Source organism: Haemaphysalis longicornis, unplaced genomic scaffold, assembly GCF_048455015.1.
Source record: "Haemaphysalis longicornis isolate Haplotype H1 unplaced genomic scaffold, Haemaphysalis longicornis Haplotype H1 scaffold_9, whole genome shotgun sequence".
In the NCBI taxonomy this organism is placed as follows: domain Eukaryota; kingdom Metazoa; phylum Arthropoda; class Arachnida; order Ixodida; family Ixodidae; genus Haemaphysalis; species Haemaphysalis longicornis.
This window is the reverse complement of record NW_027526460.1, coordinates 125,554,911-125,580,182: the sequence shown is the minus strand read 5'-3', so window position 1 is coordinate 125,580,182 and position 25,272 is coordinate 125,554,911. Positions and strand designations below refer to the sequence as shown.

General features: G+C 53.1%; 1 protein-coding gene across 1 annotated transcript in view; it reads left to right on the top strand.

Annotated features, from left to right (window-relative positions):
* LOC144152674 (uncharacterized) overlaps positions 1-25,272 on the top strand; it is an 89,679-nt gene that overhangs the window by 49,559 nt on the left and 14,848 nt on the right. The window contains exons 3-5 of the mRNA XM_077684057.1: positions 13,954-14,065; positions 15,481-16,892; positions 23,508-24,213. Coding sequence (XP_077540183.1) covers positions 13,954-14,065; positions 15,481-16,892; positions 23,508-24,213 — 2,230 coding nt within the window. The remainder of the gene's footprint in view (positions 1-13,953; positions 14,066-15,480; positions 16,893-23,507; positions 24,214-25,272) is intronic.

The window sequence follows — 25,272 nt, the reverse complement described above, 5'->3', positions numbered from 1 at the left end:
TGCGTGTCTTTACGCGATAGCGTTAGCAGGCTCGTTGAGCGGTTTTCCGTGGGCCCTAGCTGTTGCTATCAGCCACGTTTATCGACGTCCCACGTCATCACCGCCAACTGAAAGCGACAGCCAGCCGTCAAAACGGCGCGCGCTTATTTAGATTGAAGCTGAAATGGGCCAGCGCAGCGTCAACTAAGCGTGGAAAGGAAAACAGCGGTACTACGGCGGAGACGAAAGAGAATACGCTATTGAAGAATGCGCTGTGAAAATCGTTCTCTCCGCACGTCGGCGGTAGCTCGGAGGCTCCGCCTGCGCGGTCGCCAGCCGTGTTCGAAGTTGACGTCGTTACACCAAAGCCCCTTCCCAACCGAACGGATGCCGGCGCCAATATTGTGTCACCTAACCGCAAAAAGTGGCCAAATTTCACGCTAGGTTCTCAAAAATTACCAGAAGGCCTAGAATATGAACAACAACGGACTGATCTACATCGTATCCAGATTAGAAATTACGCCGAGAAAACAGTGTCTGATACACACAGTCGTGAAGTACTTTTCGGATCTCTCGCGGCGTGGCTTTATCTGCCATATGATGGCGGGCACCACGCAACCGCGTGGCGCTTCGGGCCCCGAAACGGTCGCCCTCTCATACCAACACCCCGCAGCTAGCCGCACGCTTCGTGGCCACACACTGGCGTAGATGCCCTCTAACCCGCTTATTGCTTATCTTCGGTATATGCGCAAGTTCTAAGTCATTGGGTGGGCGTTTTTAAGTGCAGAGCACTTTATGGGCTCGCTTTGTCGTCGTAGCTCGCTAACGGTCGATGCGACTGCCGGAATCAGGCGGCGCAGCGAGATAACGGACCCAAGTAGAGCCTCCTGTACCGTCGTCAGGGGGTCACGCTGAGGCTTCGAAAACCACGCGGTTTAAATAGTCATAACCGTTCAAAGCTCGCGAACCGCTGGCGCTTGCAATACATCTCCCCGTTATTTAGCCCAAAAGAAAACTGCAGGTACGTTTCAGGCAAAATCTGTGCATGTAACCTGGAGCCCCCGCGTTCATTTAGTTAGGAATGCTGGTTGGGTTGTTTTTACGACAGTAAGCGAAAAAAGCGGCCGCGCAAGAAAAAAATGGCGCGTTCGAAACAGCTCGCAACCGGCTTGGTTTTCTCGCGTCTGCTCGGTGTTGGGAACTTTAGGCTTAGCGTCGCGGTCGATATTTGACCGCCGCTATCTCTACAACTGCGAATTTCAATCCATAGCAAAATTTTCACCACACTAACATCCACTTTCTCGCATGTGGAAGTTCTTTTCCGCGATCAGATTGATTTCGAAGAGCGGCGATAAGCTGTTGCTGCCGTGGTCTGGGCCGGTTCGAGCCGCTTCCAGTGTTGTGCCGAAAGGCGCGCCGGCGTGTTTGTGCCCGAACCGACGTGCGCGCCGATCGTTTCCGTGCTGAAAACGCACCATGATTGCCTGCTTTGGCGAACGACGCGCGGAATTTACAAATTTAGCACGGCTTTCGTCGTAGTTGATCGGATGGATCGGGAAACCAGCCGCTGCTGACGGGCAGTCGCGCTGACTGCGAGAGCGACGCAAAGAACGCGAGCGCCTCTTTGGGGCAGCTTTGGGGCGCCCGCTATTTGAGAACCTTCGTCTCCTCCGAACGCCAGGTGATTTTTTTTTTTTTTTTTCGCCTCCGCTTATGCGCCGCCACTTGCGTCCAACTGACTTGTGTGATTTTGAGCATTTGCGGCTGCGGGAACTGCGGTTAGCGTGACCGAACTGAGGTGTCCAAGCTCACTGCGCATTAACCACATTTAGCGGGGTAACCGCAGTTTCGTCTGTCGTGTAACGCAGCAAACTGCGCTTTTGTCTAACCGCGGTTCGCTTAACCGAGGTAAACTGTGCCCGTGCAAACCACTTGCGTTCATTGACTAGCCAGAATAACCGTTAATTAGTGATCACCATTATGAACTACAGATGATCGGAACTGTGGCGATGGATAAGTCGGCCTTAGCTCTAGTGGGCGGTAGCGGAGCGGCCGGTTGAGTGTGAAATCAAGGCCGACTGCTCTCACCGCGTCAATTGTAAAGTGGGCACGAAGTTAGCTGTTACAAAACGCTGGCACAACCCCGCAAAAAAAAAAAAAAAAAAGAATTATTCCGGGGGGAATCGAAGGTTGTACAATAGCGCCATTATCCGAGGCGGAACCTCTACACCAAATCTGAAGGTTTTTTTTTTTTCTTCTTTAATACATAGAAATTTTAGAGACAAGTCAGCCAAGACAATTGACACACAATATAAACACTAACAGACAGCAAAGGGTAAGCACGTCAGTCTAACAAAGGTCGGCACCAATTCAAAACTCAGGCAAGCAAACGCACGCATCCCAAAGATGCAGCCACTTTGCTCACTCTTCAGATTTGGTGTATCACTCTGCGCAACGGTGTTTACGTTGCGCAGAGTGATACACCAAATCTGAAGAGTGAGCATGGCGTCTAATCAGCCGGTTTTGCTTTAGTCTGGATGGAACTGTACAAATTTTACGCTGGCTTCGTCTGGGCGGAACTCTAAGCGCTCAGTTGTATTCCGTCTGGACGGAAGGATAACCCGCAGCGCTCCGTTCCGTCCGGACGAAACTTTAACACTTGTATATCGTTCCGTCTAGACGGAACGCTAGCCACAGCCGTTTTGAAACTCCGTACAGAGTTCCAAAAGTTTCATTCTCGTACTGGCAGCCTGCTGGAATGTCGGTGTGGGCGGGCGCCTTGCATTTCGGAACGAACACCTTCTTTCCTGGTGAGTTCATATTTGGAGTCGTATCCGTTCGATTTTTTTCCCCCCGTTCCCGGAACCGTTCCTGCTCGCATCCTTCCCCGACCAGGTAAACTTGGAAACTCCTTCTTGACTGCCCGCTTTGCCATTATCGGTGTAAATCCAACTTGAGCACCGAACTCCTTCGGGAGCATCACACCGTATTGTGAGGTCGGGTTTCCGCTAGCATCCCTGATTCCCGGCAAAGGGGTGGCTGACGCGTTCTGCGTGTTTTACAATCGATTTCGAAGCTGCTCGCACAAGGGCTGTTCGTGAAGCTACGTTTGTGTTCTATTGCGCCATGTCGGAAAGCCAGTTGGAGTGATGCGGGCATTGTCGATCGCTAGAAAAATGCTCTCGGGCCGTTTGTCTAGCCTGCGATACTTCAGAACCGAAATAGCAAGCGGGCAGCAATAGCTAGCGTTAACGTCGCCCGAGCGAATGCTAACAGTTGACAGTTATCCGGTTCAGGCCGAAATAAACCACGTTGTTGTGGTCGAAACACTGCTGGAGCTCGGACCGCACTGCTGTCGGAGCACGATTCGGCCGAAATTCGCTACCATACGTAGTATCTCTGTCCGTTGCGTTCTCTGTCTTTTCGATGAAGACAAAAAAAAAATCATTCCAGTGTCTTAGTTTCTAGGGTATAATTGTTTTGAAGCGAAGCTTTTATACCTCGCTGGCACTGTATATCGTAACACCAACTTTACACAGTGTGTTTTCACAAAGGCCACGTGAGGTGATGGCGATGATTAAACGAGAAGCACCTCAGGAGAAAACAGAATACTCATGCCGTGGTAGGAATCGAACCTGCGCACCTCGCGTTCTGAAGTTGCCGTCTACCAGATTGCGTCATTCGGACACGGTCGAAGCACTTCAGATTTTGGACCTTCGCGTTTTAACACTGTTTCTCTTTAAGAAATGGCCTCGACGTATTCTGTTTCGCCAGCAGTGGCGTTTTCACTGCGTCGTCTTTGAGGCCAGGCAGCAGCGGCGGAAAGAGGCCGTTCCGCGTGAAGTGGCCACGCCACCGGCGGCGGCTGGCTAGCGAAACGCGGGTGCCGTCTCCCTGGGGCGTCGCTGCCTTGGGACGACGACGTTTCGGCTGCGGTTGCTCCGCCGCGACGACGACCCCAAGCTGGCGTCCTCTCCTCCTCCTCCTCAAGGTCGGCGTCGGGGGGAAAGGGGGGGGGGGCACCACCGCCACGCCCACCGCACAACAAAGGTGGCTGCTGCCGCCGCCGCCGGGGCGCACACATTCCGGGCGTGCTTTCCAGCCTTCCTGGGCATCGCCCTCCTCCTCCTCCTCCGCTGCAGACGCGCTGGCGGTGATGATGCCCGTCGTCCGGACGGTTTAAAAGGCCGACCCACCGTGAGGCGTTCTTTGGGGCACTTCCCTCCAATTTGGGCCTTTTCTCTTCTCTGCGTAGCCTCATTCCTCCGGGCCTGCTCGCGTGTCGTCGTTGTTTGCGAGGAGGAGAGGAAGGGGGGGGGGGGGGGGGGGACGACGACAGGAATTCCTTTTCGTCTCGCGAGCTCTGTTCGTGCTCACCTTTTGAGCCTTCGGCTCGTTTCTGTCGCTTGGCGCTCTCTTCGCGAGTGACGCGTGCCTCGGCACTGGCACGTGACCAGGTTGGCCGCAACAGCGGAGGAGGAGGGGAGGTTTTTCTTCTTCGCTTCTTTTGCTGTCAGACGCCCTAACGTGCCTCACTTTCGCCTTTGCGTAGCTTGTGTTGTTAGGGGTTACGTGCGATGCGACCCCTGTCAGTTGATGCGATGAGGCTGTGTAGTAAAAATGGGTTAGTGTAACCAGAGGATCGTGTCAGGGTCCTTGCTGACTCCTCTTCTCAATTTCCCCGCTGGTTACCTTAGGGGTTAGTTTTCTTTGTGCGTGCTTGAAACTAATTTTTTTTTTCATTCCTATGTCTCTGGCGTGTTGCCTTTTAAGCTTTGCACAAACTATAGCGGCATTGGACACTGTTGAGCGTTTGTTTTGCATTTATCTCCCATTTGTCTTCTGATACTGGACCAACATCAGTTGGTGGTGTTCGCGCGAAGTCAACAAAAACGCAATAAACCGGAGGGCTTTATCTCCCTACACGCGTGAGAATATGTGACCGTTTTTTTTTTTTTTTAGTACCAAAGCACGTCTGCCCCACCTATCTGTATTTTGATTGATTACGAAGTTTGACGCGCCGACGCCACACAGGCGATGAGGCGCGCCGTAGTGCGGGGCTTTCGGATTAATTTTGGCCACCTGGGGATCTTTAACGTGCCAGAAATCACGAGCGTTTTCGCTTTCCGCCTCCATGAGAATCGAACCGGCGTCCTTGGGCCTATCTAAATTTTGCACGTCTAGGGCGAAGCCTCAGCAACGGCGTCGCCGGTGCTAAGGCCTGTGCCGGTCTTACGTTAGGCCCACAGCTCTGACGTCGTCCAACGGCATCCGCGGCTTGACGCGCAATGAGTGTGACGTTGCTTGTGTGCGGCAGCTCAAACTGCAAGCAAGCGCTGACCCCGATCTGCGGGCCGCTCGACCCCAGATCTCTCTCAGGTCCGCACAGATCGAGTCTCCGTCCCGTGTTATCGTCAAGCCCGACGTGTGGCTTCCGATCCCCCGGGCTGACTTTTGTCTCGCGGAGGACAACAAATTGCCGTGGGCACTCAGGTACTTCAAATACGAAAGCACTGGGGCTACGGGATTCGATGAACTGGCCGTGAGCTTTTGACGGCAGCTGTCGTAGGCAAGTCCCGTTAAATGGGCTTGCGACCAGTATACGAGGGCTTGGCTGCCAGAAAAACAGCGCAGCAGAGGCACGGACAGAGGTAAAACTATAGACACACATGCGCGTGCTGACCAACAGTTTAGTCGAAGAATGGAACAAATATGTAAGAGCGGCAGCCGCAACACAATCTTCCGATAACGAGTGACCGGCGGTTGCGCAAGAAATTCAGATCTTTCTTAGTGCAGTGGAGTGGGAGCTTACGGGCGGCCCGTCACGGTTATGAGCTCGGTTTCGATTATTTCTCTTGAGATGCGGTCGCAGAATCTCTTGACAACAGTATTTTTAAAGCTAGGTGTGTCACCACACGAGGAGCAGTGCATAGAAAACCACCGCGCACATCTCATTCAAGGGCGTTAAATGGTTCGCGTACCCCATTTTGACCTATCGTTCAGGCACCTTCCGGTTTTTATGACGTACTGTCTCACATCTTTTGGAAAATTTGTAAATGCCGCCTTCTGCGTATTCAGCGTACGCCCTTCTTTGCTCTCGCAGTTCTGTCCCCTAGCGCGGTCTCCGCCTCGCTCACGCTTTGTGGATCTTATCAAGAGCATGAAAGACAACCTTGACCATCAAACGTTGAGCTACTTTTTTTTTTTTTTTTCAAGTTGTGGCACCGCTTGTGGATACGTGCAATGGGTACAGCCTTTTGTCTGCTTTCTGTAGTTCGCGCGCTTTTGTGCCACAGTTGCGTTGGCAATGGAGGTGAGAACAGAGATGGTATAGCAGCCCACCCTGCGGGCTGCCACCCAACATAACGGGCTCCCAACGTGGCAGTGAAAGCTAGTTGCGGTTATTAGGTGCGGGCGAGATTCCGCCTGGTCACCCTTGAAGAAGCACAGGTTGACAGTTCCCCCTTTTTGGCAGGTTCAGAATGGGCAGAGTTGTATTATACAATGCCAGTATAGAATACTGGCAGTATATTCTCAGTAGTATAGTTGTATGGCAGAAGAGGTTTGTCGACATGCGTCTCAGAGCACCAGCCTCCTCCTCCTCCTCCTGCAGTAGGTGCGGGCAGTGCAGAGCTTTAAAAACGAATATCTAAAAACAATATTTGTATCATTAGCCGATTTTCCCCTTACCTACAGCCGTTCAGCTTCCGCCAGTTCGGAAGATAATCGCAGTTTGTTGCTTCGGCCTTGCGACCCAGGTTGCGGAAGAGGTTACAACGACCTGTTTTTCTTTCCCGTCGCCCACGCGGTCGTCAATCTTCCGAGGTCGGGTGGAGCGAATTTTGGGAATTTCGCGCATTTACAACGGAGCCTGAACACGGCTTGTGTTCGGCCGCACCATTTGTTTCCCGTTATCGCAACTCATCGAACGCGGGAGGAAAAAAAAAAAAAAACTGTGGTTGATTCCTCTGTCATAGGAATCGGCAAAACACGAAAGTGAAATGTGCGACGAAATCTGCAGCTGAGCATGATTTGCGGGTCGGCGGCTGTCTTGTGGGTTTGCTTGGAGAGCGACGTCCCTGCTGGCGGGTCGCTTCGGCTAAGGTGTATTGGCGTCATTTCCGAGACGGATATAACATCAGTGAAATCTTGGTGTATCCCGGCATAAAACGCTCTCGTGTTAGAATATAAATCTCCAAATCGAACAACCCGATGTATAACGTGCAACCTTTAGTACTAAAGGTTGCTTCGCCGCAAGAACACCCTGTGTGCAGGGGTGCACCCTTTACAGGCCGCTTGCTTCGTTATTGTGGCGTCCACTTCCGTGACGGATATGACGTAACTGAAATTTTCGTGAATACCGGAATAAAACACTTTCGTGTTAAGAAAAAAATTTATCTTTTGCGCTACGAGCATCACCCCGAACTCTGCGTGTCACTTTTCTCTGCCGTGTCGGTCACGATGTTTGTGCATGTTGGCACGGGAGCTGTTGTTGCGTAAGCAAGGGGAATGTGATGCGGGAAAGAGCAGTGAGTGCGCCCCGTCTCTCTTCACTGCCTGGCGTCGCGCACATCATCTCCAGGGCGGCAGATGCCACCGGAAAGAAAGAGTGGTCGTCCTCCGAGTTGCGCCGGGGCCTCCGTAATTTAATTTTCGGCGAAGTGCGCGCCCGGTGGTGGCGGGGGCCGACAGGACCGTCTCCTCCTCCGACGGCCGTAATGGGACGCCTGTCGAAGCAGCAGCAAACCGGTCGCATGGCGCCGTGTTCCTCTTCCCCCGAGGGCAGGCGACGCCGCTGACCCTTTCGCCGCTCTTCGCCGCTGGCGTCGCTTGCCACTCACCCGCAACCGCCGCTGGCTTTGCACGCTGTTGCTGTGGGAAACGCGTGGCGTGGGGCTCGCGGTCGAAGCGGGGAACGGTTTCGACGGGAGGTGCGGTTGCCGCGGACGAGGCCGCGGCCTGCACTCCTTGTTCGCCAGTAGCTGTCCCGTTTCGCTGCTGATAGTGGTCGACGCGACGTCTCGGGCGTCGCATTTCCGAGGCGGGCGTCTTATTATTTTATTTTTTTTTTACGTTGAATGCGTTTTATGGGGGTCAGTTCTCGGCGTCGTGGAATAGCGTTGAGACGGGAACCCGATTTCGGCGCAAGACGGGTCGGGTAACAGACGTTGGTCGCGCTAATCAGTTTTCATGGGTGTCTGAGAATTTTCCGTTCGTGAAGCAAATTGGCTCCCTGTTGAGCGTGAGCATTCCGTGGTGATTTTTAACACGAAAGTATTTTATTCCCGGTTACACGAAGGTTTCGCTGACGTCATATCCGTCACGGAAGTGACGCCAGTACAACGAAGCAAGCGGCCTGTAAAGGGTGCACCCCTGCACACAGGGTCTTCTTGCGGGGAAGCAACCATTAGTACTAAAGAGTGCGTTATACGTAGGGTTGTTCGTTTTCGGGTTTTACGTTTTAACACGAAAGTCCTTTATGCCGGGATACCCCAAGATTTCACTGACGTCATATCCGTCACGGAAATGACGCCAGTACACCTTTGCCGAAGCGACCCTCCAACAGGACGACGCTCGCCAAGCACACCCACAAGCCAGCCGCCGACCCGCGAATCATGCTCAGCTGCACATTTCGCTGCACATTTCACTTTCGTGTTTTACCGATTCCTATGACAGAAGAATCAACCACAGTGGTTTTTTTTTTTAATGCTTACCCGATGCCGAATTTCACCCTTAGATGTTCCCCCAACTGGCCTTTCTGGGAGCAAAACTCGTCGCTTGACGAGCTACGCCGACCGAGACAACTGCGCTGCACATAGACGAAGGACTCCCGTGCTATACCCGTTAGATCGAGCGCAGCAGTTTCGATTTTCTCACGGCTCCTACTGGGATGTGGAGAACCAGTTCTATTCGAGGGCCAACGAGCGATACCGGACATTTTCTTTGGAAAGGATGGTTCAGTTTCTGGGTAATGCTTGCTTCCGTTTTCTTGTTATGGACGCGTGCCCCAGAAGCGGGAACTGAGGAGTTAATTTCTCTACATTTTTGTATAAGTCATCCGGAAGCTACCCTGTCATGCAATGGCTGATGGTGACAGAGGAAGGACATTGTGCCAGTATAGACGGAGGGTTCTTTTTAGAAGAGGACACCGAGACGTCTGCCGGCACATCGAGACCTACATGCGATTCGGGGAAAAGCCCTATAAGTAACAGGGAAAAGGGGATACGAGGAAGTAAGAGGAAAGGGGGAAAAAAAAGAGTCACAAATTTTCACTTTGCGGAAAAAAAAAGTTTTTCATGTCAGGCGGGAGATCGCGGTTTCACCAACCTCTTGTAGGTGATCAAACAGATTGATTGATTGTAGAGTTTAACGCGCCGACGCAACGCAGGTGATGAGGCGCGCCGTAGTGGAGGGCTCCGGATTAATTTTGACCACCTGGGGGGGATCTTTAAAGTGCGCCGAAATCTCGTACACACGGGCGTTTTTGCTTTTCGCCTGCATCAGAAAAGCGGCCGCCGCAGCCGGGAGTCGAACCCGCGACCTCGTGCTTAGCCACTGAGCCACCGCGGCGGTATAGGTGATAAAACAACGCGATAGAACTTAAAGGCTACGACGAAGGAGGTGGCGAGCAGGACGTTTGAGGCCACTGGTCCTTTGCTGAAGCACTCCTCGATTACCGGCATCAGGCGACACCTTGGTCGTATACAAGTGGCTAAGGCGTTACATGTGCTGCTGAGCCCAAGAACGCGGGATCGATTACCGGCCGCGGCGGCCGCTTTTCTGGTGGAGGCGAAAGCGAGAACGCCAGTGTGTTCGAGATTTCGGCGCACGTTAAAGATCCCCCCAGGTGGTCAAAAATAATCCGGAGCCCTCTACTACGGCGCACCTCGTGGCCTGCGTTGGGTCGGCGCGTTAAACCTACAAAAAAAGAGGCCCGACATAGGACGTCATTCAAATACTACATCCACTGCAGAAACTCTGGCCCTGGTATTTGTTTTTCTTGGAGAGCCTTTCAGTTTGATCATATGCAAATGTCGTTTCAAATCGCGCGCCATCAGCCGCAAAGGGTTCGCACAACATCCGACAGATGGCGACGAGTGTACTGGCCAGTAGGAAGACGCATTGAAACATCCCCCTCGCGAGGGGCGCGATCAAATGCAGAGCATTTCCGGGGGCGCACGACGTTAAGTAGTTTGCGTTACGTTAATGTTGTTGCACTTGTGGCAACTGCTGACGAGAGAGCGCTCGTCAGCAGTAATTTGAATGAGTCAACGATATAAGGCGCGTTCATAGCGTCCCATTAATTCTGTGTCGGCTTTGTGGCGCAGTGGTTAGAGCACCATGTACATTGCGTTCCGCCCGCAGGGTCGAGGGATCGGAACCTGGCGCCGGATAGTATTTCTTTTTTTTATATAGTGGGGAGGGGTGCGGTGCGGACTACGGACGTCAACGCGGGTGACATCGTGAGTTACTGAAATGCTCTGCATTTAAAATTGTTCGTGTACAAGCGGGGAACCCTAGCAGCAGACGGTGCGCGGTTTTCGGCGATCCGCAGTTGCGGCACATTTGCGGATCGTTGAACCCGCCAAGTCGAAACGGGTGCGACTTGGTGAGCGCCGCGTTGAGGCGCAGGAAGTTGCTCTGGCAGCTTCATCCTGAGCTAGCGGTTCTTGTCGCGGTGCCTGTCTGGTCGGCCCTGAAACCGACCTGCGGGAATGGCACTTGGGCGTTGCAGTCGTTTTCACCGCAGTGGGCGCTGAGGCGAAGTCGCTTCCTTTGTATCTTATCTCGCACGTGCGTGCGTGTAAATTTCCAAAGGGTGTGGGTTCGGCTCCCACCCGGGGCAAGGGGCGAGTCCCCACAGGGACTGGGGATTGGCGTCTCCTGTCGTCGTCGTCCTAATCGTCATCTCATGTAGTCACGGTACTAAAACTCCGGGAAACTCTTTTACGCCTCGCGCTAGAACCTAACGTATCCTAAAAAACACCGGCACACCCGTTTACGCCTCCCGCTTTGTGCTTCAAAGACAGGACACCTTTACAGCAAAGCTGTATACCTAGACCTACCTCCCAACGGTTTCATCTCCGTTGGCAAAAGCGCAAAGGTGCCGAGAATACACTTCTACACTGCATGCTTCGCCCCTCTCCAGGTTTCACGTTAGTGGAGATGGCCCAGGATTTTTTTCTCCTCTTTATTTCATTTCAAAAAATACACGCACGTTGACACGAAAAACGGGCGAGCTCCTTTCCGCTTGCTTTCCTTGGCGTTCATGACTGTTGGCCTTCCTCTCTGCGTCCGTTCAGCGAGCCCCTCTTTGTCCAATTCTGATTCGCACGTATGAAAAAGGAACGACACTCCTTGCAAAAAACATGAGCGTTCGATTACTGAACATGTCATCTCTTAACAATCCTACCTTTTTCTTCTTTCCGTCACTCTGGCTGAGAGCCTTGGCCCAGTCGCCTTGTTAAGCCTATGCCCAAGCCTAGCGTTACGTAGTCGTAACCCCGAGCCTTGCGACATGTCAAGCGACGTCGAACTCGTTGCGCGTCATGCCGCGGGGCACCGGTTGACGACGCTAGCCGTCAGAGCGAAGCGTTAGGTGGGAGCATACCCGCACTGTTCGCGCGCCGTCTGTTGGGGCAGCACCGTATACGACGGATGGTTGTTTGCAGCAATTGGTGCCGCGTGAAAGAGCGAAACAAATAAAAATTCCCGCGCCTTCCCGCGAGGGGAACACGAGTAAATGCAGAGCATTGGGGCCTCAGTACTGATTGAAGGCAGTGTTGCTTCCATCGCTTCTTCCGTGATGCTGGAGTAGCAGACACGAGTAAACGTGGGCACGAGCGTCAACCGAGGAAGGAAGGAGCAACGCAGTGACTGAAACACGAGCGACCGCTAGCCGCTATATTTGCAGCGCGCGCAGTATAGAGGGAGAGCAGTACTGGGGGGGGGAGAGCGCGCATGCGCAAGCAGCGCGCGCCCTTCCACGACCCACCGCGCTGCTATCACGCACCTGTTAGGCCGAGACCGCGACGGAGCGAACGGGCTGACTACGACGCATGCGCGCGCCAGCTGCTTTTGAGAGAGAGGAGGGAAGGAGAGGCGCACCTGCTGCGGACGCGAAACTGTTGACACCGTCCGACGCAGGAACAGGCGAGGCTAAGAAATGCTCTGCATTTAAAAATTTAGAGCCCTCCCTCTACTGGGAAGATGGACAACCAGCGAAGCTGTATTGAAGTACGTACGGTGACTTATTGGACACATACAGGGTGGTGCGACGATAATTGGAACACTTTAAAATTTTTTCCTGAGCGAACCGCCGCTCTGTTCACGCTCAAACTTCACACGAAGGTCGCATTTTGCGGTCTATTTTGTTCGACACTGGGGACAACGACGGTACTTAGCTGTTTATTCTGAAAATAAATAAAAACGATTTTCGCCCGAGAAAATGACGGCTGATTTGGACGTGCGAGCCAGCGCAAGTTGATCTTGGAACGACGGCGACATCTGGGGTATGCAGAGCGAAACGCACGTTTGGGATTCTCGGTAGCAAGGAGCCAAAAGGTTCAGCAGAAAACCAGAAAATGCACCTAGGAAGGAGCCAAATGGGCTAGCAGACGATCAAAAAACCCGCTTTCACATTTTCTGGTTGTCTGCTGAACCTTTGGCTCCTTCCTACCGAGAATCCCAAACGTGCGTTTCGCTCCGAATACCCCATGTGGCGCCGTCGTTCCCAGATCAACTTGCGCTGGCTCGCACGTCCAAATCAGCATTTTCCCATAGGCGAAAATCGTTTTTATTTATTTTCAGAATAAACAGGTAAGCACCGTCGTTGTTCCCGGTGTCAAACAAAATATACCACAAAATGCGACCTTCATGCGAAGTATGAGCGCCCAGGAAAATTTTTCGCTCAGGAAAATTAAAAAAAAAAAGTTTCAATAATCGTCGCACCACCCTGTACAAGTAACTTCCTTAAAATTATTTATAAATTAATTCTCCTGTAATTTTTCTCTCTCGGTGGTCTCCTCAGTTCAGCGAGAGAAAAAAATCAATTTATAACTAATTTTAAGGAAGTTACTTGTACAGGGTGGTGCGGCAATTATTGAAACATTAAAAAAAAAAAATTCCTGAGCGAACCGCTGCTCTGTTCGCGCTCATACTTCGCATGAAGGTCGCATTTCGGGGTCTATTTTGTTTGGCACCGGGAACAACGACGGTGCTTACGTGTTTATTCTGACCGTTTTTTTATTATTGTTTTTTTTATCAAAAACATTTTGCCTCCTCCCCCTCCTCCTCGGTGGTTTCGATTAAACAAGACAGCTGTTCTCTGTAGCCATACTCGCTCCGTGGACGGTCCTGTACGGTATTGACACCAGACGAAAATTCGGCAGCGTTTACAACTTCGCTGTGAGGTAGTTGCGAGAAGTAAATGAAACGAAACATAATGATAGTCATCTCAGCGTCGAATTTCGGCATAATTTTTTCCAAGACAGCTACATTAGATTGAAAGCTACAGAGCATTTTACTCTAGTTCCCGGGGCGAGCGCGTGCGGTCGTCTGTCGACGCAACCCGGTAGACCCTAGCGCGAGACAGCTTCTTTCTAAAAATGACTTCATTGTTTATCGTCTTGTGCACATCGCGCAGTTATACCCACGAGGCGTGGGCCAACTTGCAGAACGTAAACCCTTTGTCAAAATGTTCGAGGCCAATCCTAGGCCTTCTCTACGGCAGAGAATTCAAAGTACTAAAGCTTTATTTTTTAAACGGGACAAAAATATTTTATGGCAGTCAGAAAGAAAGGTGTTCTCTCTAGCTTTCCGACATAAAACGTTTGGGCCTCGCTCGGGAAATTAGCTTGTACGGAGAATTTTTTGCGGCCTGCGCACTTTCGGCTTGGCCTAAAGAATTTTGACAGAGACTGTTCGTGGCGATGGCATTCCACAACGAGTGTTGCTGTTCCCTTTGTGTTCCAGGACACCAGTTCCCGCAGTTCGAAATGGAGCGCGTCCAAGGGCATCGAGTACGGCCAGGACAAGGAGCCGCCGCCTCCGCCGATGGTCAACGGGCTCTCCAGGAGCGTCCCGGGTCTGTACTACTACGTACCCCTCTTCGAGCCCCGTCCCACTATTTGTGTCCTTGTGGTTTCAGAAGCGAGTTTCGTTGCCATTCCAACTTACGGCGACGAATCGGATCGCGGTCCGTCGAAGGTGTTCGAGCGCATTCGGTAGGGTGGTTTGGGAAGTGCGCGCAGTGGCGAAAATCCAGAAAAATCATTAGGTGGGACACGCATCTTTATGTGGCGGCCATTCTGGCTTTATAATTATAGGTTTTACGACATATTCCGTGCCATGTGGGTGTTAGTACCCCCGAACCGCCTATGATTTACACCACTTGGTGTGTGGTGAAGCGAAAAATACGCGCAAAGGCTTTTGAATGCCTATACGTGCGCACGTCTTGCCGTCTGCCTTTCCGCCCGGCGATTCCAACTAGCGAACTGCGGAGCGTGCGAACGCGTCGCTAGTCTGCTGCCGCGTCATTGTTCAGAGCGGGCGTCGGATTTGGGGAAATGGTGGGAAAGAAGCGCAGAACATTGAGGAATAGTCAAATTTTGCCCCTGCACGCGCCGTAAGCTTGCCAAAAAGGAGACGTGGGTGGCGCGCGGTGAGTCACGCCCAGCGACAACCGCCGCGAAGGAATCCGCGCGGTGGTGGGGCCGGCGACTGCTCCGGGAAGCCGAGGTTCCAGACGGAGTCTGGGCTCGGGCCTCCTCGCGGTTTGTTTGTTCCTCTGACGCACGCCGTCGCTGGCGGATCGCCTGCGGCGGCGCCGCGGCCGACGCGCTCGGCAGAAACGAAGGAACGCCGGCGTTCTTCTCGGAGGGCCTCGCCGCCGCCGCCGTTCTATTTATACGCGCCCGGGGCTCGTCTGCTGCCACCTCCGATCGGCCCCCGGTTCGTCACGCGTGTATGCTGCCGCGGCAGCTGGAGAGAGCCGCCGGCTCCCGGCCATGTGTCAGTCGCTAGGTGCTCGATCGGACTCTCCGCTCGATTGACTGCGAGACGGCCGCCGCCGCGTGCCGGGCTGGGCGACATCGCCGGGAACTATAGCCTCGCTCTGCGCGGAGGCCACTCGGAAGCCTCTTCTACAGCTCTGGAAGACCCCGTTCCGCCCATGTGGTGTCCAGGGGCTGATTCAGGACTCGGTGCGTTGGAGCATGCATGTGCTCTCCCGACGGTCTCCCCACATCCTTGACACCCCATTACTGTGTTGTCAGCGCGGCCTTTGTTGGCACGAAACCTGCCTTGTCATCCGTTCATTGACTCTTGTAGGCAGTGCTTTTCTTCTCTTTTTTTTTCTCCTTTGTAGCTGAGAGAAACAGTTAGCAGCAGTGTTGTAGTCAGTGCGGACATACGGTTTCTGAGTATGCCCAGGACTTCTGGAAGTGTGCTCGGAGCACATGGCAGTGGTTTTTTTTGTTGAGACCCCTTGTGTCCACGCAGGCAAGGTGTCCGGGATGAAGGGCCTCCGGAAAGCGAGCCTGCAGGCAGACGGCGTCCCCCTCTGGGAGCGCTCCATGCTCGAGGCCACCCGCTCCGACAGCCCCCTCGGAGCGCCCCCGCAGCGGGCGCCGCCGGACTTCCCCCCAAGCGAGCCGCCTCCGCCACCCCCGCCTCCCCGCGGCGTCGTGCCGGGCTCCCAGCTGGCCACCAACTCTGTCCGCCACCCGCTCCTCAAGCAGCTCCCACGGGCGCCCTCCTCGGTGGGCGCGTACAGCAGTGCCTCTTCGGGATCGGTGCCACTCAAGGGACCCAGCCCCGGGCCGCTCATGCACGGTGGCGGCCGGCTCCTGTACCCGAGCGGGGCCGCGCCTCCACCCTACCCGTGCAGCGGCAGCCTGTCGTCGGCACCCTCCTACGCAGCCTCATCGAGCTCGGGCGGTCGCCAGAGCCCGGCCAACACGACCGTGAGCAGCAGCAGCGACTACTCGGTTGCCTCCGGCAGCTCCAAGTCGCGCGCGCTTCCGCCGACGTACACGCCGCCTCCGCCCAGCCAGTCGCCGTCATCTGTCGGCGGCGTGCCTCCGCCGCCTCCGCGACCGCTCCAGGCATGGTCGGCGCGCCAAGCCAAGTCCCAGTCACCGGTCATCATGCAGTCCGTGAAGAGCACCCAGGTGCAGAAGCCCGTGCTCCAGACGGCCATTGCACCCACCGCACCACTCACGCCTTACAACTACGCCTCTCCCGTGCCACCGCCCACCTTTTCGGTCGCCTCGTCGCGGCCCCACGACCCGCGGCCACACGAGCCACCACCCTACCCGAACCAGGGCGCGACGGGGGTGGCGACGGCTGCTCAGGGAACACAGCCGCCGCAGCCACCACCCTACGCGGCACACAACGGGGCTCCACCTCCCCCCTACGCTCTTCACCGCCAGGAACCACCGCCACCGCCTCACCCGCCGGCCGCCGTTGTGCCCACCACGGAGCCTCCGAGCTACGCATCTTCTGTGATGGCGCTGGCAGCGCAGCGAGCGGCGGCGGTGTACAGTGGCAAGCCCCCGTCCGCGCTACTCAGCGGCCGGACATTGGCCACGACGACCGCCTCGGCCAACTCGGACCTAGTGACGACAGTGGCGAGCATTTGCTCCTCGCAGGTGTCGGCGCTCCAGGGTGGCGCTGCGCCGGGTGGAAGTGGAGGGCAGCGGAAGCCGTCGCCCGTGGCTACGGACACAGCAAGTTCGGCATCACGCTCCGAGTCTCCCGTGTCTTTTGTGTCGGTGACCTCGGCATCGTCGCCATCCACACAGTCGGACTCTACGCACGACTCAGGCCGTGGTAAGACGACGCACCAGTCGCCCATTCCGATCCGCCGGGCGTGGACGCAAGATAAGGAGGAGGAGAGGCGGGTGTCCAAGGTGAGCTTCCAGTTCATGCCTCCTTGTAGGCTGCTGTGTTTGCATAGCTGCTTAAAAGCCACCTATTCTAGCCTAGTAGAGTGGAAAAGGGATGGTGTTCTGCAATGTTTGTTGTGGAACAGTTCTGCCGTTGGCAAATATCCTGAGTGCGGGTACTGAAACTGCTTCGACCTTGAAAAAGAGTTGTTGATATGTCCTGGTACGCACGTAGAAATCTGCCTTTCAAAAACTTATAACAAAGGTGTCTGCACAAAGCAAAAAAACCAGTGATCACAGAATTCGTTTTTGTGCACTTCAGAGCCAGCACTGGCCAGGGCAGCCCACAGCCTTTCCTTGAGCTATTTGAGAAGTACCTATGGTGGTGTCTCTCCATTCGCTGCATTATAGCAGCACATTTTGAGGAGAGGCAGAGATTCGGCCCAGCTGGTATCTCGATTTTTAAGACATGAACTCGAGGATGGTCACACGAGTGAATCAACAAGGATGTTCCCACTGGTACCTGCTTTGTTTCAGGCCTGTTCTTGATGTCCTCGCGGCTAAGTACCGCACATTAGCGAGGCCCCTCCAAAAATAGCAGCTAGCTGGAAAGCAGTGCAAGGGTAGCCTTCACACTGCCGAATCCTGGCTGTTGCTCTCCAAGCTCGGGAGTGGAACGTTTTGTCATGCTGTGACAGGTGCACTGAGGTAGGCGCACGGACACAACCCACACAGAATGTGGCGTGGCTAGGGTTACTAATGGCGTATTTGGTTGGCCGCTTGGTCCTCTGGCTCGGAGTCGCCAGACGCCGAGGTGGTTCGCAATCAGAGCGTGAGAGGCAGTGTACCAACCGAATGCATCGGCAATCTCGTAGCAGTGCACCTGCAGCGCCACCGTACAGCCAGCACGGGAAGCCACCGGGTAAACCGTGGCGTTTTGTGTCACGTGACCCGTCCTCCCGGCCAGATCGCGCCACGCTCTCTCTCACTTCGAAGTCAGAGCAGTCAGGAGCACTCCGAGTCGGAGGCTGATGCTTCGAAAGAACCAATCGAAGATAGTTCAAGCGCTCGAATTCTACCAACCGAAGGCGCGGCCGCTTTTCAGAGCACTCCAGAGCACTCGTAAACACCCAACCGAATACACCATTACTCGGCAATGAAGGAAGTTGGGACGATGGGGGAGGGGGGTTGAAGTATAATTAAGCAATGAAATCAGTTTTCTTAATTATTGCGGTATCTTTCAGACAAATCTATTGTTTGTTCTTGTGGCCTCTTGAAGTGGTACTTCAGGTGGCTACGGGCTGCTCGCAACACTTGCTCTTGCTGAAGCATGTACTTGTAAAAGTTGCCCACTTTGAGTGGAAGTTCAGCTTTACCGGTAGCTCTGCCTGGACAAGTTCGTGCTAACTTCGTGTTCTGTAGCGTGACGTGACTTGTGGAGGAGCATGCGCTGGATCACATAAAAAGTTCTCACTGAATGGCCCGGTTTACGTCCTGGACATATAGGTGTCCCGACAGGGACAGCATGGGGCTCGGGACGTTGTATGAGAAGTTGGGACAGTCCCGCAAAATCCGGGATGGCTGGTAACCCTGGGCATGGCTGGCATCAACAAGGCAGTAAATATCCGGAGGGGTAGTATCGCTAGGCAATGCAACCCAACCAGCTGCTCCCAATGCTGCGTGTCGCACTTGGTACCTGCCATTTCTACCCGAGGCGGAAAGCCCTTGTGTCGCCTGCATCACGTGCACGGCCGGTTTTTGGTTGGTGGGCGAGAGCAATTTGGAAGGGCCTTAGCAGAAACAGTCACCAGTGCAAATTTTTTTTATCATTTTCGTTCTTTCCTTTTCCTTTTCTTTCTTTTTTTATTCGTGTCATGTATCGCACATTTCGCCCCCGCTGCTGTGACCCCTTAGCTGGAGTTAACAGTATTGCAAATAAAGAGGCTCATTGGACAGCAAACGGCAATCTCTCTCCGACTGTGGTGAGCGATGGAGCTGGCCTAGCAGAGGTCACTGTGCTGCCATGTCGCTATCTCGCTGAAAGCTCCCTCGTGTGAGCACCGCTTAAATGGCCAGAATACTGGGTTCCCTGCAGATTTCCTCATTGTTCCCCTTTCCCCCGTGCAGGATAGCATACGAGGCCGTAGCCTGGTTAACATTCCTGCCTTTCCTTGACCTTTTCTTAGGCGCAGAGTTCCTTAGGACCTCACCATCTCCATCCACGTCCGTGCGCATTGCATTTACAATCGCAAAAAAAATCACACAGGCACCGGCAGGATTCGAGCTGGTGTCTGGTAGACCAGACAGAGTTAGTGTCAGTCGTCTTACCCATTGGGCTATGACCGTGAGTTAGTACCCGACAGTCAGATGGCTTACTCCCTCGCCTGTAATGGTGCGGAGTACCTTTGGACCTTGCAGTGTCCGTCCGCGTCCATCCATGCGCACACCATCATCAAGCGAAATTCGATTGGAGCCGTCAGTTGCAGTTTCATTTAGGGAATGATCAAGGTGCAACTCACTGCTCAAATCGAATGATGGTCGGGGTGCAAATCGGATGTCACTCGGGACGCAACTGAAATGTCATTTCGCGTCCCCGTACTCCGCACCCTCACCATCATCCACGGAGTGGAGATGCGGCCATTTTTTTTAAGAACGTGTGTATACTAAATATGGAGTTGTATACTAAATATGGAGTTGATACGGGAGAGCTCCGCAGCTTAAAGGTGTTGTGCCACCAAATTTGTTGCTTGTGCATTCTTTGTTGCAAACGTTTTATATTTCTTTAGAAAGCATGATACATGCTCTCACATGCGCATATTCTGAGTAAAAAATTTATTATCGCACGATTCGTGTGAACAGGATTCGGTTTCGGTTTCTGGGCGCCGATTCAAGCAGTGACGTCACAGTGTTGCGAGGACGCTTTGCCACGTGTGTCTACCATGCGGTGCTGCGGTACGCTGCGACTTCACTGTGGCGTCTGCTCCCGCACACACGTGCTTCACCACGGAAGTAAACACGCCGACTCGTCATGTCAAGCTGCGACAGCTCCGACACGGACTCTTTGTCGGCATCCTCGGATGCAGACGAATGAAAACCATGGACATGCAAACCATGGAAATGCAATTGGATATGCTAACCATGCCCCGTAAAAAAAACCGCTAAAAAAAAACCCTGCCCCCGCCGCGAATTGAACCCGCACCGCTGATCGAGCGGGCGCGACGCGCGAGACCACTGCGCCACCGCACAAATGTTTTCACAGTGCGAAATAGCCGGTGTACTAGATGGAGGCCCATTCTTGGAGTCGTACGTCGGTGTTTACTAGCTAGTTTACAGAATTCCTGGCTTGTAAACTAAAATTTCTTAAATAGCGCATGCGCAGGAAGGTTCCGCAAAACCCCGCAATAGCTTATCGCCACCAACTCTGCTCCTTCGCGAAAGCGCTCGCAAAAATAAGTGTGCCCAGCTGCGACTGGGTTTTTGCACTGTAGGGATAGTGCTTGCCGTACTTTGGTTTTACGTTTTACGTTAAAAACCTTTGCCGATACTGATCTCTTATTACCCAAATTACCGTACGTAACTCTTCTTCTGCACGAAACTGACCTTATATTTTCTACAGGCGAGCCGATCGCACACGGATTCCGGGGTAGCGGCGTCGCCGAAGAGCACGGCCGAAGCGTCGAACGCCAAAATACGGATCGCATTAGTGCTAGTGTTGAGTTGTATGGGCTTCATGGACCTTACTGAGTTTATTACACTCCAGAAACTAACAAAATAGACCCGCGTTCATTGCGGCACGAATGTTGTCGGGACGCAGTTTTCGCTTCTCGGTCGATTCCCGACGACGCGTCGGGCGACCAGTCAGGCGACCGGTTTTTTTGGCATCTTCGGTCGGCGATTCAGTCACACTACAGCGACTTTCCATCGGCCGACATGTTTGTATTGCCATCGGCGTAGTGTAACAACGCGGTCTGGCAATTCGTCAGTTGGCCGATGGTTTGGTGACTCGTTGGCGTTGCGTCGGCGTCGCCTTAGTGTCGGCCTAGTGTGTCTGATACGACCAAGCGACCAAACAAACTGTGGTAACTGGAGTTCACGTTGGCGTCGCTCGAGTCGCTGACGTGGTACGTTGTCACAAACTTTGTTATGCTGACGTCAGGTTAGTGGCGCTGACGTCATGGTTAGTGGCGCTAGCGATGGGTCCCGATCTCCAGAAGAGCTTTTAGGTACTTTTTAGAAGCGAATTAAAATATATATTAAGCACTTGCTGTACCCAGCACTTCGTGTTGATGGTCATTGCATACAGAGAAAGCCTACAGGTTGGACAGCACTTGCTTGAGATTGGCTGGTTACCTTTGTTCAAACCAGCTGTGTAATTTTCGGGGCGTACAGTAGAAAATAATGGCGATTCAGCAGAAAAACAACTAATATACTGGCTTTTCATATGAGAAAAAATTGCCACTAACGTGAAACCTGTGGAGGGGCGAAGCATCCAGTGTATTCTTGGCGCCTTGGCGTTTTTGCCCATGGAGATGAAAAACAGCTTTGCTGTAAAAGCCTCTTGTCTTTGAAGCACGAAGCTCTCTAGTGTGAGGTGTAAACAAGTGTCCCGGTGTTTTTTGGGTACGCGTTACGCTTTAGCGCAAGGTGTAAACAAGTTTCCTGTTGTTTTAGTACCGTGACTACATGAGACGACGATGACGACGACAGGGGACGCCAACAGTCCCAGCCCCTAAAAAGTTTGTGCGTTTTCCCACTTTAAAGGGGAGGCCACGCCAAAGGAGGAACACAACTTTGATCTGTTTGTTTGCCTTTGGTAACTCATTCAGCCCCCTTCCCTCCACGGAAGACATTTTCAATCTAAAAAAATGCAAGAAATATTTAGAAACGTTCAAATTTCGTGCTACTCTGACGTATAATGGGGAGGAGTGATGTAATGTGGGCCAGGATTGAGAACGTGGTTATCCGTGTTATCACGGTTACCGGAGGCCCTGTCATGTTTCTGGCATAGGTTGGCAGCGTGCCAGTCACACCAACAAAATTCTGTGACGTCTTAGAGAAGTCCTCTGAAAGTGGGTGGAGACTGTCAACTGCTTCATCATCATCATCATCATCATTATAATCAGCCTATCTACGCCAACTGCAGGGCAAAGGCCTCTCCCATAGATCTCCAATTACCCCGGTCCTGTGCTAACTGCGACCAATGTATCCCTGCAAACTTCTTGACCTCATCTGCTCATCTAACTTTCCGCTGAACCCTGCCATGCTTGCCTTCTCCAGGGATCCACTCTGTTACCCTTAAAGGGACCCTGCAACGCTCTTTGAGCTGTGCGAGTAAACCTGTGCGACGTTTAGCTTACACGTTAAAAGGAATACCTGAGCTCAGGAATACCTGAGCCAAATATTGCACATGCACGTGAAGCGGTGAGTGCGCAAACCGCTGTGAAAGACGTGGAAAAACCAACCGCACTCTCTTCAGTTCTCCTCATTATGCACCCCTGGCATGGCCTAAACGATGTCATTGAGGCCATGGCTATCCGAAAGGCTGTCATTGGTCAACTTCGCGGCTTATTTCTCGCATTTCCTGAGACGATCCGCCGTAGTTGGCGCTGTGTACCAACCTCTTCTATGCCAGAACCTGTACGCACAGTTTTGCCATTTCTTTTGTGTTTTGAGCGTGCGCGGAGTTTGAGTGATCAGCTCAATACTTCCCTCTCGGCCAGATCGTTCGACAACAAATGTTTATTGCTTCAAAAATGCCCTACCAGCCCGAGCGTGCGCTCGCGAGCAGACAGCCATGCCTGCTTTTTTGTGGCACCAGACTGGAAATAGGCGCCTCCACATTGCCGAGGAAAGGAGAAAACTTCCCGGCCGGTGATATCTCGAAGGCCAAGGAAGAGAACGCTGCGAGCCGCCCCCATCTCCGGGAGAGAGCGAGCAGCTTTCGGTGCGTTGTCCGCGGTCGAGTTGAGAGGGAACAATTGTGCGAGTTTTTTCATTGCGCATAGTTTCACTGCTAGTGAACAGATTTTCATAATTCTTGCGGGAAAAGATTGCTGGGACAATAGACTTTACCCCAAAATACATTCCAAGTAGTCGATGGTAAGTGCTGCAGGGTCCCTTTAATGACCAACAGTTATCTTGCCTTCGCATTACATGCCATGCCCTTCTTACTTTCTACTGGTATGTCCTTAACACGCATTTGTTCCCTGACCTTCTTGTCCCTTAGTGTTACACCTGTCATCTTCCGTTCCGTTTCTCGCTGAGTCGTCCTCAATTTAAGGTGAACCCTCTTAGTGAGCAAGTTTCTGCCCCGCAGGTGAGTATTAGTAAGATGCAGGACAAAGGTAGGCTGCTATTCATTATCTACCAATGCCTGCCCAATGCACTCCGCCCCATTCTCATCCTTCTGATTATCTCTGCCTCATGATTGGGATCCGGGGTCACAACTTGGCCTAAGTACATATATTCACTTACCACTTCCACTGCCTCACCATTGCCACTGCTTCATATGCTTTCTTCGTTGTTTGTTTGCAGTTTGGCGTCCTTGTGATAGGGGCAGAGCAATCGTTTTAATAACTTGGCACAACCCGTTAAGCCTCTTGTGCCTAGAGAGAAACCGTTTCCCCCCCTTTTTGACAGGTGCGCAACTACTCACCCGAGGCATACAAGTTCTTCATGGAGCAGCACGTGGAGAACATCCTGAAGAGCCACGAGCAGCGGCAGCACCGGCGGCAGCAGCTGGAGGCGGAGATGGCCAAGGTGAACCTGTCGGAGGAGGCCCAGCACCAGATCCGCCACATGCTGTACCAGAAGGAGTCCAACTACATCCGGCGCAGCCGCGCCAAGATGGACAAGTCCATGTTCACGCACCTCAAGCGCATCGGTGTGGGCGCCTTCGGCGAGGTGGCCCTGGTGCGCAAGCAGGGCACCCACCAGCTGTACGCCATGAAGACGCTGAGCAAGCAGGACGTGCTCAAGCGCAACCAGGTGGCCCACGTCAAGGCCGAGCGCGACATCCTGGCCGAGGCCGACAACGAGTGGGTCGTCAAGCTCTACTACTCCTTCCAGGACGCCCAGAACCTGTACTTCGTCATGGACTTCATCCCCGGCGGCGACCTCATGTCGCTGCTCATCCGCCGGGGGGTCTTCGAGGAGCCCCTGGCCTGCTTCTACGTCGCCGAGCTCGTCCTGGCCCTCGAGAGCGTCCACAAGCTGGGCTTCATACACCGCGACATCAAGCCGGACAACGTGCTCATAGACCGCGATGGACACATCAAGCTCACCGACTTTGGCCTCTGCACGGGCTTCCGGTGGACGCACAACTCCAAGTACTACCAGCAGAACGGTGGGTGGTTTTTGCAGGTGTTTAGGCTTAGCACATCACCTCTCGCATTGAGGGTAGAGTCACACTTTCTACCAATCGTTGCTTGCTTTTTGGCTAATGCTTTGGCCACTAAGAGTTCTGAGAGCATGTCCCTGACGTGATGATCTAGTGAGTCTTCCTGGCACATTGGAACCATTTGCACGGGTGCGGCGCACTGGAAAGATGGCATGATGCGGTCAGTGTTGCGTTCATTTAGACGCGTCTGTCAAACCTGGTGGAATCAGCAGAGTTGCTTATTCGGGTGTAGCTTTTTTTTAGACATTCTCTGATTATGTGTCTTGCAACAGTCCGGGGCCCATTGTATGGGCTTTTGATGTGGGCTGTGCGACCAGTGGGTCACTCTTCAGGACTGATGGAACACTCACTCACATGATTCTTGGTGTTGCTCAGTAGCATCACCACACACTCACTCACTCACTCACTCACCGCGCTGCTTGGTCAAGTGTTGCAAGAGTCACGTTGCAAGAGTTATGCTTTGTGGAGTGTACAGCGGAGCCGTATGTTGGCTGCTGTATAAGTGGTGCAACGAAGATCTCGGCAACCTCGATTCGCTTGTGCAAGAGGACTAGGGTCTCAGAAAATGGCTCTAATGTTCATCCTAATGTGTTTGTTTTAGAACAAATTATATACTGCATTTGACCGTGGAGCCTACAACTGACTGCTGACTACTGACTTGACAACCGTACTCAGTTTCACCTCGTTCTTTACCCATTGCTAATTTGCTGAAAATGTGAATTGGGAAATGTTTTCTGTTATGTTCGTGCAGTCGGGGACGAGTTGGCGCGCAGGCACTCTTAGAACACGGTCTACCATCTTGACACATAAAGAGCACTTTCTTGTGATAGGTTTCTGCACGGCTTGAGAGTGTGTGCTCGCTTGTGGCAGCGATAAGTGCCATGGTTCCCAGAATGTTTCCTCAGAACTTGTGTTTCCGCACGGAGGCACAGGCGCAAGTTTCGTTTAAATGCAGACTTTCCCAAAACAAAGTGTGTCATGTTTTGTCCGCTAGGATAAACTGCA